We start from the raw sequence: 18,456 nt of genomic DNA, 5'->3' as shown, positions 1-18,456 counted from the left end.
TCTTATCCTGTTAAAGGGCCGTAACAGTTTAACAGTAACACATCTGATTAAAACCAAAATGTAACGAAGAATGTAGGAAAAAAAATTTACATCATCATCTTTTCTCTTTTTGAAAATACTATCTTCAACTTCTCCAACAGCTAACATGATCATCTGGACTCGCTGCAGGTTGACAAAACCGCTTTCTGTGAGGTACCCCTGCAAGTTAGAAAGTAATATAGTTGAAAAACAAGGCTTTTTTTGCAGCAAACACACAGATGTTTTTAAAGAAAAAGTAAAAAGACTTACCCCAGTTTTATGCACCACATTTTTATATATGTTAACCAAGCGATCGATTGCTCCTTCCCTAAGAACAAAAAAACCCCAGGAGATTTTTTTAATTTAAAAGCACAGAATGTATACTTGCAGGATAAGAAAACATATATTCTCATGTACCTGATCTCCAAAGAAGGCAGATGAGGAAGAAAGTCATTTCCCACAAAGAAGCACATAAAGACCCAGTCATCAACGCTTCTTTCGAAATCAAAGGTGAAAGGCAAACTGGCCATAGTGAGTTCTCTTTCCAAATACTGCAACACACACACACACACACACAAAAGGACATTAGAAAACGCTCTGTACGGAGTTTAAAAGTCCCATTTGTATAAAGCAGGTACAGTAACTGCTTCAACATACCTCTCGCAAAACACATAATCGGATGAAGATAAATTCTTGTTCAGCCATAGGAAGACTGTCTGCAAATTGATCATGCTAAAATAAAAGGAGAGTTGCATTATATCCAAGCTCACCTTAAAGTTCTCCGGCTCAGTTTTACAGGCTTGCTTTGAAAGGAGTTAAGAGGTATACAAGTACAGTTTCTCAAATTCTTGTGCCAAGCATGCATTTTGCTACTTTGCATGTCTTTAGTGATAGTTTTCTCACACCAGTGGGAAAAAACCCAGCCCAACAACAGAACACCACAAGTGAGGACATTAGGTTTGGTACAAGATTTTTGTGCTACAGAAGTGTAATTTTCACTGGGTAATTTCAATAATATAATTTGCATTATGTTTCAATCAAAACGAACAGCAAGAACAGTTTGAAGATCTCATTAAAGCATAAACGAGCTTATAGACAAAAAGAATTTCTAGAAATCAGCAAATTCTTACCTTGCCTTGTTTTTCTCTGGGCAAACCTTGGCAATCCTTAACTTCATGACCCATCTGGTTACACAGACTACATGGCTTGGGTTTATTTGGTTTAAATTCTTCCCTAATTATAGTGAAGTTTGGTTCATGTGTAGCTAACCCAAGCATAATCAGATCAGCTACCGACCAAAAGAGAAGAATAAAATATAATGAAGAATAAAAAAAAAAAAAAAGCTTGATTTTTAAACAAAAAAACCCCAACACCCAGTTTTAAAAGCAAAGTACATTCTACCCTAAGCAAGTGCGAACAGACGGATGTGCTTACCCACAAACCACCCAGATAGTACAACGAAGTGAAAATTAGCCCTTCAGCTATGGACAGTGCTAGGTCCTTCCCCATACATTACACAGAACTTCCAAAACCAAAAAAGTACACTGGATTACTTACACAAATACAAGTGAAGCCCAACTCAATCAGAAAACAGCACAAGAAAGCTTAATATGACATATTGTTAGCAAAAGAGAACTCACCGTCGGCTCCACACAGACAATGATGAGTGTTTGGGTCATGGTTTGGTTGAGCTATACAAAAGAAAGTTACATTTAGTCAAGCAAAGCCAAGTAAAATAAATCATTACTGACCATATCTTAATTTAAAACAAAGCATTTGCATTTATTTGAATTTTACCTCTTTGTCTTCTAATGTAATCCATGATTTTATGTTCACCTTCACCAGGAGCACTAGCATCAGACAAAATAACCTGCAAAACATTTAAATTCTGTAAACAATTTATGCTGCCATAGTAAAAAACCCGAAACTAAAACAACTTAGGTAGTTATATGGAATACTGAATCTAACATGAACATCTGAAATTCTACCTTGTAGTTTTAACTAAAATATTTTGACTCAAAATGAAATTATTATTTAAGAGTTTGGAATCAATGAATAGACCTTCATTTTTCTCTACTAATTCAAGGATGAAGCTGACGTATTGTTTCAAATAATGACCTGATAATTTCAGTGGTAACTAACATATCTGTAGTTTCCTGATAAATTGTCAGGGCAATCAAAATATGCTCCAGAGAACTAACAGATAAAGCACACACGCCCACTTCCCTTTAGATCTTCTAAACTTGCACATACCTGGATACATTACAACATTATACACCTCCTTACACTTATGTCCAGATGCACATTAGCCTTTGTAAAACTCATGTCTGATGGAGGGGAATTAAACAGAGTCAACTGCCCTCTAATTAGACCGCTTTAACAGTCAGCTTCTGGAAAATAAACCAGACAGCTGCATCCGAGAAGATTGACTATTCTGCCCTCTCATACAGAGCAAAGACAGGGCTGTCAGAAACAAAACTCAGCAGATACGGAGTGGTCGAGGAACAGGAGACTAGTCCAAAAATACAACAAAACTAGTATGTGTTATTTTCATTGCCTGTCATCTACTGTCATCCATCATTAGAATAATGGAGACAACACAGCCTACCTGAGGTAGCAAGCAAGTTAAAACAAGAAATAGTGAAAATAATACATATACTATATACTTAAGACACTTTTCCCCAAAAGAAGAAAAAGTATTCCTGAAACCCTGTCTCCCATTATATCAGACTGTGGCTTCTATTATCAAATCTTTTTATTGCTCTTAAATGAAATCAAAACAAATGGTGCTGTTAAATTGTGTTATTAGGATGAAATTTATCACTGAAGTCCCAGCAGAATGTGCAAGTTGGTCCATGATTAACAACAGCACAGTGCCAGAAGAGGAGACAAATCTGTTTAAATTTATACTTTTCAATTGTATCTCAACCCAGCCTAATAGATCACCTTAATTTTCCTGAAGTACGAAACTGTGAAACTTACTGTCAAATTTTTCCACCCTGGGTCACTGTTCAAACGGTCAGCAATGTAATAGCGGAGACATTTAGCAAGATTGTCCATAAACTCAGTTCCCTAAAAAGTGACAGAAGAAAATATATTAAACCTTCATTCAGACACTGGCAATTGCTGGTTAAAGTGCAAGGCTACTTACCGGTGTAATACAGTTGCTGTCAAATCTCTCTTTCACTTCTTCTGGAGGAAGAATGCCACCTACAGCAATAAAAACATTTAACAGAAGTAAATCAACATGGAACATTAAAAACATTTTTGCATAATAAAAACCCAGATGGCTCCCCTGATAACAATGAACACTTACTGAAAATTAGTTTGTTTTAAAAAAAACAACACTCCCCTCCCCAAAATTAAAGCAGCTCTTACCATTACATTATTGTAATCTCAAAATAAGGTGTTAGTACATTTACAAACATTGTTACTTCAGAAAAGTGATTTCACTACCTATTCTGTCAAAAGACTGTGAAAGAAATATCAAAGAAACTAAGCTTGCTAAATGACATAAAACATTAGGAAATAATCATTTTCTTACATATTCTCCCCTATGTTTCCACTATCTATTCACTTGGGCTCACAAACAGGGTTACATCAACTTCTCTCATCTCTGAGCTTCATAAAGGGTCTTCGTAGTCTCGAAATGCTACAGGAAGAAACGTTAAAAAAAGTCTTTGTCCTCCCTTTTTAATTTCTAAGTTACATAATGGCCATCTCACTTGGGCTACAGCATTCGTTCTTCCTACACAGTCACCTGAATTAATTGCTCCAGCCCAGATAGCATGCGTCAGCTACACATGCTCCTTTCACGTGAGTCACGTCACTGTCACCCTTCGAAAGTTGCACTGACTTTGTTTCCTCACCGAGTTTAGAGTTTCCACTGCCCAGGAACTACTCTTGCTCACAGTTCGTTATTCCTGTGGAGTAGTATTTTAATTTGATCCCTGCTTTTAAGCCTCAACTATCCTTTCACCAAACCCTAGAAATCTGTACTTTCATGACAGCTGGCTAGTTTCCCACTACTACATTTATCCCTGTTCTTCTAAAGGAACTAAGAGTACTCAACACAAATCTATTACAGGCAGGAGACAGCAGAAGAAAAAAAGTGGCATTTTGTTTTATCTTAGTTCTTAACTTTGGAAAACACAGAGGCATTCTTCTGTAGGCTTGCTATCCCCTCCTCCTGGTAATGCACATCTGAATATCCACTAAGCAAGACATCCCTTCCTGAAGTGTTCAAAACAAACAAGGTGACTCTCACTTGAAAAACCTCAGATATGGTCACAGCTTTACCTTTTGCCAGAATTTCTTGTCTTATTTTTTGCTTCTCTTCAGCAGCTTCCATGCCTTCCTTTGATGCTCTGAATCTTCTTGACCGCTGTTGATTCATTTTTGCACGTGGAGCCTAAAAAACAGTATCACAATGCTTAAATCAGTTATAGCATCTGGACAACGGCTTCCTTTCTGCTAGTTGTTTCTGGCAGCCAAGACCAGTCTTTTGAAATAGGCTAGTCTGTAATTATACAAGCATTTAACAAGACATCAGTCTAAACTGTAACCGAAACAGTGATTTCTGTTGTCCCTGTCTCACGTCACCACTAGCTCTCATGGCAGCGCAGAGAGCTGGACACGTTTCTGCCTAGGTCTCTTAAGCTTCTCGGTGAGGTAAAGCCAACTGTACTCCCATCTCAGAACCCCACAAAGCTCAAGGATTCAAAGTTTCTCTGGCAAAATAAATGAAACTTAGTGACATGTATCCAAACCCATTATTTCTTACATACCTATCTTCCAACAAGAAACTCCTACATTTGTATTCATAACTCTTGAAAACAAAAAGACTACAGCAGACAGTAGTGAGCTATTATTTACAGCAGCTCAGCTGGGGTTTTTAAAAAGACTACATCAACATTTTGTTTGGATTACTTCTCCATACACACACGTTAAGAATTCCTGCACTCAAATTCACGTTAAAAAAACTTTTTACTTAATGATGCTCATTTTACCTTTGAGAAACTGAAAAGCCTAGAAAACCAGCCAAAGCTTAAAAGTCCTACCAGCAGTCTCTGCTAGACCATTTTGGCATCTCTCAGTGAGAATATGCAAGCTGGATAGAAAAATACTCAGTAAAGCAAAGTTTTAAAAAGGATGGTATCTTTCATTAGACCAACTGATGTACTGAGGGCAGACGAGGATCAGGAATAGCAAAAGACAAGCTTTCAGCCTCAAATGTCCCTTAAGGTTAGCCTGGGAAATATTCCACAGCACAACTAAGTCACAGCCCATTTTAAGTGAGTCTGCTTCAATGGTTTTCTGGTCTTTCCTAGCCTGCAGCATGAATTATTACTAAAGCCACAGAACGGAGGAGCATTACTGTCTTAGAGAAGTTTCCTGCTTTTCAGAAACAAAGTTCAGACTGCAGTAGACTACATTAGCCAGCTCATACAACACTGTGGACAACAAACCCCATTAATACTTTTAATTACCTTCACCATAACTAAATTAACACAAGTATATAGGCAGATGGCATCTACCCTAATTTTACAGTCATTACTGGGAACTAAATATATCAATACTTACTACTCCATCTATAGCCATGTAAAGAAGTCGCCTTGGTCTTACAATGTTGAAGATTCTGTCAATATACTCAAAAATAGCAACCATCATTTCATCTTCATTTTTGGGTGCCGGCCTAAAACATAGAGCATTCAATTTAACATCTGAAATGCTATCCATAAATTCTATTTGTAAAAAGAAAAAAAAAAAAAAGCCTTACTTGTCTTCTGGATGTGTACAAGGGTGAATTATACCATTCATATCCAGATACAGGTTGTCAAACTCCACCTCGTTAGGGTTAGGTTTGCTTGTATCAATCGGAACCTTGACGCCATTGCACTCTTTCGCCTGTGAATGCAGTTGAAACAAACACTGCAGTACTTGATTAGAGAAGTATCACAAATAACCAGAGGTATTAACGTACACACTCGCGCTACCCACATAATTACCTGAAAATGCATGCTTACACTATTAAAATAGCACTTTGTTATTCAAGAAAGCAATTCCTTTTACTGCCAAGACCATACTGACTCCCTCGAAATTTAGCAAAGGGACTTCAAAGTTTATAATATGATGCTATAACCTTAACAAGATAACCAAGAAGAATCAAAGTTTTCCTGCTTTTAATGCTTAGTTTTTTATCCCCAGACTGATACATCCAAACAAACCTGCCCCTCTGCCTTTTCTCGCTGCAATCTGATATTTAAGTCACACACATAGCTGGGGGAGACAGGGCAGTAAAAGTGATTCACCTACAGCTGATGGTATACTGGAGCCCCACTGATGACCGACAGGCTTCCCAAAGTACATCAGCACATCCTGGTAAGCAAAGGGCGATGAGATTTAATGAGAAAGAGGACTTCTCTCAAATTCCACTACACGAAGAAAGGAGATCCTTTCAGGTCCCACCAGCCAAACCTCCGCTTTGGGCACATGTCTTTCTTTCCCTCATGACTGTCCAATGCACCGAGATCCTCAAACCCTGAACTCTTCAACTCCTGTCTCTGTGTTTTTCTGTGGCTATATTTGAAATGCTAAATAAAACCCAGTCCTTACCTTCTACTTCCGAAAATAAGTAAACTTTTTACTCTAATGCTTCACTTCCTTTACCTCAGCACTTTTTCCACTGTCAGGCTGCTGCCTAACCAAGAAGAAACTCAGGCCACAGTGCAGACTGTAAACTCAGAGCAAACTTACAACTGCCCTAAACCACCTACAGGCACCCATATTCCTGTACTACTCTGACATTCTTGAACACTTACAACAGGTGACAAAAAGTAAACCCAGAAGCACAAAGAAAACAAATCTCAGCTGAACTGGAAGCGATAAATAGTCCCATGTTATTTTTGCATACGCTGCCATGCTGATGACAAGTAACTACCTAGGTGAAGACAACAGTCCCTCTCGCCAGCCCCAGAGCAGAGACTGGAGTCAGCCCTGTAACACCTAGGCAAAAAACCTTACCCCCTTCTCTCAAGCTGTCAGAGCAAGCAGTTTTGAAACACCAGTGAGTGCTTCAAAGGGTGCCTCCTCTACAAGGTCCAGTTTTGTTTCCTCACCACACATTTGCCGTTTTTGTTTGTTTTGTTTGGGAGTTTGTTGTGGTGGTGTTTTTTGGGTTTTTGGGGGGTTTTTTTTGGGTTTGGGGCTTTTTTTGTTGTTGTTGTTGTTGTTGTTTGTGGTGGGTTTGGTTTGTTTTCTTTTTTAAAGTTTGGTCAAACGGCAGTTAACAACACTCTCACAGCTATCATGAGTAATTCTACATTCTCCCTTCTGAAGCAAGACCACCAGCCAAATGTGTAAACCACTGAATTTGAAACCACTGTGAAACCAACAGCATGGAACAGACATGAGCTGATCAAGAAAAAGTAAAATGATTTTCAGAGAAATTATGACCAAAAAGGTTTATAACATATCATAAAGTTGGAAAGAAGCGTATTCTTGAAGAGCTTGGCATAAATCGAAATGAAGGGAAATGAATGTCATTTTATTACATGTAAGACTACAGTCACAGGATTGCATGAGACAGGAGGGAAAGATGTGGTGCTGCTGGTCCCCTCCTTCACATGAAACTTATCCACAGCCGATCAACCAACATCAAGCACTCCCTCTGAATTTGTTTGCAGACTTGCTGCCCGCTACTCATTAAATTAGTTTCCCAGGTCTGATACAGAGCTCAAACTATCAGATTCCAAAGGAGAAAAACACCAAAAAAAACACCTTACAGATTGTATCATTGACTTCCTTGCAATTTTCCTGCTTAAAGTATCATTAGAACTAGCTGAACTTGCCCCAGTCTTAAAAGGCAAAAATTAAAACCTTTAAAGCAAAATAAGTCTTTATTTGGTATTCACATTTTTCACAGTTATAGGTGTATGCAATTCTTTCAGGGCAATTTTGTGAAGTCATTTTTAAATAACCGAACACTAAGACCTTCTATTTCACTTCTTTAAACCAGGTGAAATTTCTGCCAGTGTGCATCTTTCCTATACTATTCACCCAAACTAGTTAAATCCTGACAGATGAAACCTCGACTACTGCTTGCTTCCTTTTCTGAACTTTCTAGAACGCACAAACACAAATCACATGGTTTTGGCAGAAACCAACTGTCAGGTGCAAACACTGTACTGTGGCTTGCAGTTCTAATAAAGTTACTCTGGGCAACCAAGACCTACAGTTTTAAAAGAAGAGTATTAATTCTGGTTAACATCAGATAATGGGACGAGAAGCTTGCCTTGTGTTCTACTTGATCTTTCATCAAACCTCTTGCCAGAGCTAACTGTGACTCAGAAGATATCAAAGGCTTACGACTATGTGATATGTAAAATAAAACTGTCCCCCTCACAGATCTTACTTTCAGTCTTGAAGGTATAGCAAAATAAGCATGATCTCTTTTAGATGTCTTCGAAAGCCATTCAGTTTTCATCTGCATACTGCTGTGTCAGCAACTTCACCATTATATTCTCGTAAACCTATCAGATTTTTAATGGAACAGCCTTGTAAAAGGTTTAAGTATCTGGTAGCGATATCTCTTGTGATATAACTAAACTGTTCACTTTTAATCTACAGCCTCTTTTGAAACTATTGAAAACAGATCTTCAAATATGATACTTTAGTTGCAGTTTTATTAATTCATATGAATTTGATTAAGAATAGTCTCTCCTGGATTTTATATTATTTTCAAGATCTTCCTCTTATTCTTCCTGCTCAGCTTAAGAAGAAGATTAATCAGATTTAAGAAAAAGAAATAATCTAGCATGGTAAGAGAACATGGATCAACTTTTTAATATTTCGAAGAGACAAGCTACTGGGAGATACAAAATTTCTGATTAGAGAGATTTATAGCAATCCTAAAATACACATAGAGCTGATTACATCGTGAGAGAAGTTTAAATTAATCTACAGTAAGACAAACTACAGCTTCTCACTACTGTCCTAGTATGCTCTCAAATTTATGACCAGATTTAAATATAAAAAAATTTAATGAATATGATTTATCCATGTGCTGTCCTTACTGTAATTGCATCGTGCTCTTAAGTTGGAACAAAGCAACGTAGATGAGGACATCAGGATCTGACATTTCAGCTATGGTAAACCTAACTTGGCCCAACGGAATCTGTTGTATCTCTTCATTTCTTTTAATAAAGAACATTTGCTGCTACAAGCCAATTATTAAAGACCCAAAAAAAGGGACATACAATCACAAACTCAGTAAAACCAAAACTATATAAACCTTTATTGTACCTAAATATTTGAGCAGTTTTGATTGCATAAAGATTAATATAAGTTTTTAATAATTTACAAATGTGTGATGATGTCTCCTGCTCTTAGAGCAAACTATTTAATTGTTGCAGATTGCAGATATATTTGCTATTTAAATTATGACTACTTTTAAATAAACTGATCTTAAAGCATTATCCAGAAACAGCTGGACAAGCCTGCAAGACAAAAGTGTAAAACATCCATTCACAATTAAGACAAACCTGTAAAAGAATCTACTTTATATTGTCAAAGCTCTATCTGCATCCTGTTGATCAGAAGAACACTGCTTCAAAAAACCAAAACTAAACTTCACCTCGCGGTTACTGAGTGCCAAGGCTATCTTGCCAGCGTGGCTACAAATATGACAGACAACTATTAAAGCTGCTGCCTCCACAGCCTAACTGTACTGCTGAAACAGGTGTTCATTCGCACACGTGAACTTTTGGCGTAATGGAGGAAAAGGGGATTTGGTGAATGAATGGCTTGGACCATACAGCCAGCTGTGATGCTGACTATAACCAAAGAAGTTGTTCACCTCTGTGAGTTCCCTGCTTTGGTGGAAAGAGCTACTCAAATACGAGATATGTACCTGACAGCCCTCTGAACCAAGGGTTGCCCAGACGCTCAGAATAGGTCACATGAGAGATGGCACAAAACCCAAGAGTTTGGTAAAGCAACCAGAACAATCACTGCTAGCTGCCAACAGCTTATTCCAGAGCAAACACTCATACAAATGGTGATTAAGCTGCACTTGTAAACCCACAAACCACATGCTTCTATAATAGTTCCCCATGGAGCACAAATCCTCAGATTTTACCTATCCACTGGAATAAAAAAAAATCCACTTATTGCAGCTACAGGTAAACTAAACTTCACACATCATGCTGAGAGAGGCTAACTGAAACCACAATTGTAATAAAAACAAAAGGAGTATCTCACAGTTTTAACTGTGCAACATTTAATTAATCCAAATCTATGGTTCTGTTTCACTGCCCGAATCTGAAATGCAAAAACACCTTGACTGTAACAAGAACTGAATACTAAAACCGAACTGCCTGCCATTTGCATATGCTAGAATCTCGCTGAAGGCAGGCAGGTAACACATGCAGTCAAAACCACCCAACGTCAATACATAATTCAATTACCTAACTCTCTTTTCCCTTATCTTCTCTACCCTGCCTACACATTTCCATCTCCTCACACTACACTGTTTCCCAAACAGGAGGCATGTCTCTCCCATGGGACAGGAGGTAGCAAGCAGGCAGAAGCCACATCACATGCTTGGCAGCAGGGATCAAAAACAGTATTACGAAGGGCAGAACGCAGCTAGTACAACCTGACAAAAGACGACAGAATTATTTGGAAAAGCATACAGGAAAAAACAGTTTACGAAGCATGAACTCGAGACTTCATCTTCTTGGAAAAACTTTGGCTAAGTTAACCCTGAAGAGAATACCTCATCGTGTTCATTGCACTGTGAAGCTATCACAGCGCAGCTATTCAAATCCAATGCAAGCCTGTGCTGTTGCTGAAGGAAGACAACCCCATCCTCCCCATTACCTTCCACCTCCCACCATGTCCCTGAGGATGGCACAAGCCTTCACGTGTGGCTCCAATGATGTGCACAAAGGAACCAGCTGATCTGAGAACGGGCCTAGCAAAATATAAGGCAATGTTATTTCAAGCTGTTACTTCCTAGAGAGCGCTCCCCAGGTAACCATACAGAGCTCAGTGCTGGTGCGAGGGACGGGATGAACACCAGCCATCAACTGCAGGCAGTGACCAGCTGTAAGTCAGCCCAAAGAGAACTATATTGTCTCAACATTGCCAACAGAGACCTGGAGATGGAATGTGGTCCTCATGGACACCAAGATGCAAAGACCCTGGGAAGGAGAACTGCATGGTACGAGGAGTACTATGCCGCTACCTGGGACTGAAAGGAATGACTATATAAGGCCGCATAACTGCTTTCCAGAAGATGGATCACAACCGCTGTCATAGCAACAAACCAGAAAACTTGAACTTCACGTGAATTTTCTTCATTATAATACCATTATAATACAAAAACACACCTCCTGGCCTAAAGCTACCTGCCTCTAAGGCAAACCACACCTCGGGCACTCCTCTTTGGACATGCTGGTAACCTTGCTCGAGAAGGTGGAGACTGGCAACAATCCATGGGCCAGAGGAGGAGCAAGGTGTGTTGTTTGGCATAAAAGATGGCTCCTTAGCAACCGAACTTTGAAGATCTTCCCCACCAAGGATCATGACAATCAGAAGAACCATAGGGACGCCTTGGACCCGTGGCGGTAGCTATAATCCTCTTCCCTTTTCTTTTTTACTTTACCTTTTCTTCCCTTCCTGTCACTATCTATTACACGCCGCTTTACAGGCAAACAATAAAGTTGTGCTGTTTGATCAAGGCATAACCCCTTGGCATGGTCACCTTGATATTTTGCGCTTCAAGATCATAGTAAATGAAGCATCATGAGTCCACTGAGTGGACTGTGACACCAGCCAGCTCAAAGTAGTCAACAAATTGTACCTACTGTGAGCTGCAGGTTAGTAAAGACCACCCATGGAGCCCAGCAACTAGGTCAGGACTAAGTCTTCATCAAAAAGCATCTTCTGGTGCTATGAAAAGCCAGATTTCAGAGGACGTCTTTGGGAAAATCAGCTTCATGTTTGGGCAGGAGATACTTCTATACTAGAAAATACCAGCAAGACCAAAAAAAGCTGAACCTGCTCAAGGTTAAAGAGTCCAATTACAGTTTTAATTTAAAATTTAATTAATTTAAACCAATTGTTTTAAGCCTTGGATGCAAGCATGACCTGCTGCGTTGTGAGCACATTAAAAAAAGAAAATCAGGCTAAAGCAGGAAGCTGTAGAAGGACTAATATATGATAGAAAAGACTGACAAAAATAATAAGATCTGAAAATGATACAATTGTGAAGTACTGAAAAGCTAGGAGAATGAGAGCCCAAGGAAGTGTATGACCATATGTACACCAAGACATTGTTTTAATCTTGTACAAAACTCGTGCAGCTAGAAAGGGACAGCTCAGTTTCTTCTCAAATGCCTCATTCCCACCCTCACCCTTGTGCTGGCACCAGCTTTCACACGCAGCACCATGGAACTGATCTGCTTGAGAACAGGATGATCTCACAGAGACAGACGAGTTTCCAGGCCCACAAGTTACCTTTAACCATTCACACTAGCATTTCCTTACTCCTTCCAAGACAGGCAGCTTCACTTTTGTTTTCAACAAGTCCTAAAGCTTCCTTCAGCTTGTAATTTATAAAAAAGTTGTTGAAAAGCCGGGACTACGAAGAACAAGCACATAAACAAAACAAGAACCAGCAAAAAGTATCCCCACTACCCGCTATTCACCAGAAGTTTTACCAAACCCTTTCACAAAATCCACTTGTTTTGCCCGAGGCACGGCAAAGGCAGCGGCCACCATGCTCGGGAGGGCCGGCTTCAACAAACCGGCTGGGGCCTAAAAACTTGCCCGAGGCACCCGGCTCCTGCCCCCTCGGCTTCTGCCCCCCCGGTCCGCACCGCTGGGCACAAGCCGAGCAGCAGCCCTAACTTCTCCCCCACGCCGGCTGCTTCCAGCCAGGCTAAAAGCCCCCGGTCAAGAAACCACCACCAAACACAAACGCAAAAAAGTAAAGAAAGAAACCCCAGACCGACGAACCCCACTCGAAAAGGCAGCGGGAGCGGCCGAGAGAGCACAGAGGGGCAGGAGTGGCGTCGCACGGGCTGCGCCCGGCGCCGGCAGGCGACACCCACCGGGCCCTGCCTGCGGCCCCCGGCCCCGGCCCTGGTCCCGCGGCCCCGGCGCTGGCCCCGACCCCGGCCTCCGGCGCTCCCTCAGCCCCCCCAGCCGCGGGGCGGCCGCTAGAGGGGCCCGTCCCGGGACAGGAGGCTGCGGGGCGGCCCGCCTCACCTTCTCCTCCACACAGTTGACGATGATGGAGGGGTACTTGCGGCTCAGCCAGCGGAAGAAGGCCGGGACCCCCATAGCGGGCCAGGGGAGCGGGGGCGGCCGGCCGCGGCTCTCGGCAACAGCCGCGCCCGGTGAGGCAGCGAGCAGCGCTTCCGGGGGCAAAGGGCAGCGCAGGGCATTGTGGGGGCAGGTCACGTGAGGCGCACGCGGCGCGGCCGCCATCTTACGGGCGGGCGCGGCAGAGCGCGCAGGTGCGGGGCTGCCGCGGCGGCCCCAGCGGGGAGCGGAGGGGCTGCTGTTCGGGCTGGCCCCTGCCCTCCCGGGGGTCCTTGCTGGGCCCCCGAGCCCTCCGGCTTGCAGGGTTGCTCCTTTGGCCCGTCGGTGACAGGCGGAAGGGAAAAGCCTGAGAGCGGTTTGTGGTCTGAGGTGGCACCGCATGCCACCCTTCTCTCAGGCAAGGCTCTGTGGGAAAATGCCCCTCAATGAACGGCCTCGTTAAAAAAAAATCACAATGGCATGCTGTCGTGGGATGGCTGAGGCAGAAGACATGAGAAAAATAATTCAGGGCATGGCTGCTCTGCTGAGGCTCGTGCTGTGGGGCTGCTCTCCGTTCTGGTGAGCCTGCCTCGCCATGAGGAAGTCGGACAAGGGGCAAGGCTCTGGAAGAGGCCATTGCCCCTTCGGGAGGAGAGAGGGGGCTGTTGGCAGCAGTTTAAAAGGAGCATCGAAATACTGGCAGGAGGGTGGGAGAGCGGGAGAGGCCATGGGGACATTGGCAGCAGCAGCGAGCATAAAATTGCTCGGTGCGATATGTGACGGTTGCAAGAAGCAGCCTAAAGAACCCCCATCCCATCGGTTTGCCTGTTGCATAAGCAAATAGTATTAAGTTAGCTGTCTGACAATGTTGAAATGGAATTAAACCTTAAGGTATTAAACAGGATTAACACGAGGAAGATTCTGTGCTCCGCTGTGTCCTGTCACTACACACCAACTTCATTAGGAGGGCAGCAACAGGGGCGAGGACATGAAAAAAGCAGCCTGGAAATCATTAATAAAAATAACAAAATCTCAGCAGTGCTTATTGAGTCAACGCCGCTAATTTGGGGAGGGGAGAGGAACCTTGCTACCTTGCTAATTTGCTGTAGAACAAATTAACCCAATATTGTATTTCTCATTATTCTTAGCCTCACTTAGCTGTTGTTAAGCCATTTTCTGTTGTCACTCCTCTTAATAAAATCTGTGACTTGAATAAATTTCCCCAGCAACTTTATATTGGCACCACATCTGTGGTATCAGCTAAAGATTGTCCTTTATCTGTTCCTTACAAAATGTGCCCTGATTGAAGTTTCCTCCTCCTGGAATTTAGTGTAGAGTAAGACAGCTTAGTATTAACAGTTGGTTTGTATCGATGGGCAATCAGTTGGTTTTCTGATAATGCTTAAGAAAACAGAAGACAGTGGCACTAGCAAATGCAAATGAAATATGATCATCTTATCTTATAATTACTTGCGTAAACAAGTGCTGAAAAAATTAATACTGCAACAAACATTTCTCTGAAAAGTCAATCTATGTTTTGCTAATCAAAACTCAAACCCTTACAAATATCCTACATCAAAACTCGTGCTGCAGAAACTTATGACCTGGCATTCTCAGTGGAGGAGCGTGCCTGGTACTTGCTAGATGAAAGCACAGCTCTTTACGAACAAGATAGGCAAGGCAGAGGCAGCTGAGCAGGAGGGCTGCTGCTGTGCCAGGGTGTGCACCAGCAAACTGAAAAATACGGAGTCTTTTCTCGTGCAGGAAGCAGTAGCAGAAATCTGCCACTAAAGAAAAATAATCTCGTTGCCAAACAGGTGACAGGCTCTGCTTTACATCCAGTTTGGAGTGGGGATGACCACCTTCCTCAGCACAACCATCTCTCCTGGAAGTCCCCGCCAGCTCCATCAGCTTCCCTGTTAGTGGCCAGAGGCAGCAGCAGTTCTCTGCTCCCCGAGCTCCCAAGTACAGTACGCTTCTCTCTGCAGGCTCTCGGAGTCAGGCTGCACGCCCACGCAGGCTCTGTTTCAGCTCACCAGGTAACGGCACTCATCCGGCATTTTTTTTGCCAGCCGCCGTGTGCTAGCTTGTTTTTGTACAGGGGCACGAGCTGAAGTTTCGCCTCACGACTGCGTACGTATGACATGCAAAAAAAGCACACAGCACCAAGTCGTTGCACGTATACAGCAGGAACAGGGGAAGACTTTTCTTACAGTATTTCCCATAGATGAGTGGCATGCTGATTTAAATCTGTTAAGGCTGTATTGATTACAGTCCCCCTGTCCATCACCATCATCTGTCATCGTCCTCCAGCTGCCAGTATGACAGCTGTGAAGGAGCAGAATAAAGTTGACTGGCAGAATGTTTTGCATCTAATGAGTCTGTGCACAGTAAGAGTATAATAAATAACACTCTGGAGGAACTTGGCTATCGCTTAAACACCAGAAGGGAGATACTGCCTTAGCAGAAGCTCCCAAAGCCATCTGTCATCTGTCATGTGTTGCATGTCTGTGGCTGAGCTGGACTGAGGGAATGGAAAGCACCAAAGACTGGTGATGGGTGCCTTGTATCATGCGAGGAGATATAAAGTGGGCTGACATCAAGAACCTGGAATCACTCAGGAAGAGCTTAAAAGTACAAAGCACTGTGGATTTGATGCACCGTTACTGAGCAGCGAGGGACTTTTTCCACACAAACCTTGGTCTGACATTCACTGAAAAATCACCCAGCGATAGCCTGTCTGCAGCATGACATATCGGTGAGCTTACATTTAGCTGATGGCTAGACTGTCGGGAATGAATGACCACGGCTTAGGGAAGATCAGAAAAAAGCAGCAAGGAGTGATGATCCAGGCACTGGCCCTCAAGACGGTGGGTTCAGACATCAGTCCCCGTACAGGTCTCGTGGGTGACGTGAACAGCCTGCAGCACACAAAGCCTCCAACGGGCTGTTGGAAGACTACTGAGAAGCCCCTAAACTTACCTGGTGGTCCACCTTGGGCAGCAGCATGACAGGGCGCTTGCCCTTCTGGTCATATTGCCATCATGTTGCAGAATTTGTTTTCAAGTGTCACAATTTGCAGGATGGTCCTGCGATTACCCCGCCCTATGGCTCCAACAGCCAAGTGTTGACTGAGGCTGGCCATTGCAGTGAAGAGTTGGGAGCTGTGCCACCCTCTGCAGCAGCCTGGCACAGAGGCCTCGCGTGGTCTCCTGTCCTCCTCCTCCTCCTCCACTCCACGCACCTCCCATCCCTTGCCCCCCTGCCCTGACTGTCGCACAGTACAGGGACTTCTCTGTCAGGCAGCAGTCCCACAGGACATGGGGAGCTGGTGTGGTAAAAATCGGGAAGGGCGGGAGGATCTTGGCTGTTTTTCTGGCTGAGACCATATCAGCAAGCCAGCCCCTGAAGGGAGGGGTCGCAGGAGCCTCAATCCAAAAATAGCCTGTGGCCGAACGGGCTCAGAAACCCTGGCACAGTGTGGTGAGGGGGACGCTGGAGCCTTCCGTCAGGTCCAGCTTTAGTCCTTCAGTGGAGTGCAGCTGTCTTGCCTGACATCAGCCCTGGCCATACACCCACCCCACCCCTTGTGCCGCTGATTTTCTGATTGTTGGAGCATTCGCTGCTGCACCATTGCCAACGCCACGCTGTAGACCACAAGATTCAGCAAGCCAGCAGGCATCTGCAGTAAGGGTTTCTCCTTATTTTCAAGCCTTCTGCGAGCCTTTATTTCATATTCTCGAGCTTGTCTCAGAGACTACATACTCTCTTTATTAAACTGAATATTGTTACCATTTAAAAATTGTTTTTGATGGACTGGGTCCAGAGATTGGTGCCTATATTCAAAGCTGCAGTGCTGCTTTGCAGCCGAGTTTAATTGGGGTGCTGTTTTTTGCTTTTGAACTTATCATAATTATGAACAGATTTTTTTTTAATATGTCCCCTGGTTTCTCCCTTCGAAAGAAAATCTCATGTTTAATGAACTTAATTTTAGATAAAAGGAATTAAAAGAAGAAAATTAAAAATGCATGAAGCTCCTGGAGTCATCCAATTACTGTGATGTCCACACAGCAATGCCAGCGTGGATTTTACAAAGCAAGTAAAAGCAGAAAATCACTGGGGCTCGCCACATGTAAATGCTGCTCCTATTCCAAAATGTGCTGAATTAGAAATGTACGTTTTATGAATTTCTTCTTCTTGATCTGTTGCAGAAGAAGATAAAGATCAAACATGCCAGCCCTCCCCGAGCAGCATATGTATGCATACCCAGAATGCTTGCTTTTTTTGAAACCACATCTAGTTCTGTAGGCAAAATACTAGAATACATATGAGCATCGGGAAAGGACGGCCTGTGTGTTCACAGTGCAACCACAGCAGCGGCCAGGCTGGTTCGAGGAAGCTGAGCACTCTGTCACTGCTGAGCAGCTCGCAGAAAAACAGAGACAAGGCTGACCTGGCCATGAATACTGCTGCCAGTTCCCGATCGCTGCTGCCGGCCTCCTCAGCCCTGCCGTGCGGAAGGGTTGCAGTCAGGGGCTGTGTCCGGTACTGTCCCTGCTGTTGCCGGGCAGATGCTTGCTCACTGTGAGCAGGGGACCGCAGACAAGTGGCTCTCAGCAGCGAAGAAACGGGACAGGCACCGTATGTAGGGACGCATCTCCCTGCTCGAGGAAGAGGGTGTTTTACAGACAGCCCAACCCTCCAAGGTGATCACGCTCAGGCACCGTGCTAGTCCACCTTCTCCGAGATGCATCTCGGGACCCATCTTCAGCTATTCTCTGAAACAAATACATTGCAAAAAGGCTCAGTCTGGTGGGGCAGGATTGCCGTCAGATAGGAAAACACTTACTAGTTAAGAGAAAGCACACATATAAGGAGGCTGTGTATAGTACTGAGTAATATTTATTTTGTATTTAAATTTTGAGTATAAAGTGATGAGCTGCACTTCAGACAGTGACACTCTCAATACGTACGAGATGATACCATTTATTTCTTCCCAAAAGCGAGTGGGGAAGTCTTAATCATAGAAGTCATCAAATTCGTCTCCTTCTGTGCTGTGTGTTTGTGGGCGCAAAGCAGCCTCGATCTCGGAGCTGCTGTCATCAGATTCGCCCCAGAAAGCTGAGG

At 43.1% G+C, this 18,456-nt stretch overlaps 2 protein-coding genes across 7 annotated transcripts in view; both read right to left on the bottom strand.

Annotated features, from left to right (window-relative positions):
- The window catches only part of XRN2 (5'-3' exoribonuclease 2), a 52,551-nt gene extending 39,099 nt beyond the window's left edge, over positions 1–13,452 (bottom strand). Inside the window, exons 1-13 of one of the 3 annotated variants that reach the window (XM_055726240.1) lie at positions 13,294–13,452; positions 5,798–5,949; positions 5,602–5,713; positions 4,318–4,429; positions 3,170–3,228; positions 3,001–3,090; positions 1,816–1,888; positions 1,659–1,709; positions 1,149–1,306; positions 676–750; positions 436–569; positions 289–346; positions 91–198 (exon numbers count right to left, since the gene is read on the bottom strand). In XM_055726240.1, the coding sequence (XP_055582215.1) occupies positions 91–198; positions 289–346; positions 436–569; positions 676–750; positions 1,149–1,306; positions 1,659–1,709; positions 1,816–1,888; positions 3,001–3,090; positions 3,170–3,228; positions 4,318–4,429; positions 5,602–5,713; positions 5,798–5,949; positions 13,294–13,368 (1,257 nt within the window). In that variant the 5' untranslated portion in view covers positions 13,369–13,452. The remainder of the gene's footprint in view (positions 1–90; positions 199–288; positions 347–435; positions 570–675; positions 751–1,148; positions 1,307–1,658; positions 1,710–1,815; positions 1,889–3,000; positions 3,091–3,169; positions 3,229–4,317; positions 4,430–5,601; positions 5,714–5,797; positions 5,950–13,293) is intronic. The other 2 variants (XM_055726238.1, XM_055726237.1) reach the window with 2 other exon arrangements.
- Positions 13,453–18,213: 4,761 nt separating this feature from the next.
- KIZ (kizuna centrosomal protein) overlaps positions 18,214–18,456 on the bottom strand; it is a 51,566-nt gene continuing 51,323 nt past the window's right edge. For 2 of the 4 annotated variants that reach the window (XM_055726243.1, XM_055726245.1), the window contains one exon: positions 18,214–18,450. In XM_055726243.1, coding sequence (XP_055582218.1) covers positions 18,347–18,450 — 104 coding nt within the window. In that variant the 3' untranslated portion in view covers positions 18,214–18,346. The remainder of the gene's footprint in view (positions 18,451–18,456) is intronic. The other 2 variants (XR_008735048.1, XR_008735045.1) reach the window with 2 other exon arrangements.

This window comes from Falco cherrug, chromosome 13, assembly GCF_023634085.1.
Source record: "Falco cherrug isolate bFalChe1 chromosome 13, bFalChe1.pri, whole genome shotgun sequence".
In the NCBI taxonomy this organism is placed as follows: domain Eukaryota; kingdom Metazoa; phylum Chordata; class Aves; order Falconiformes; family Falconidae; genus Falco; species Falco cherrug.
Note: the sequence above shows the minus strand (reverse complement) of the source record. Positions and strands in the feature narration are given on the sequence as shown.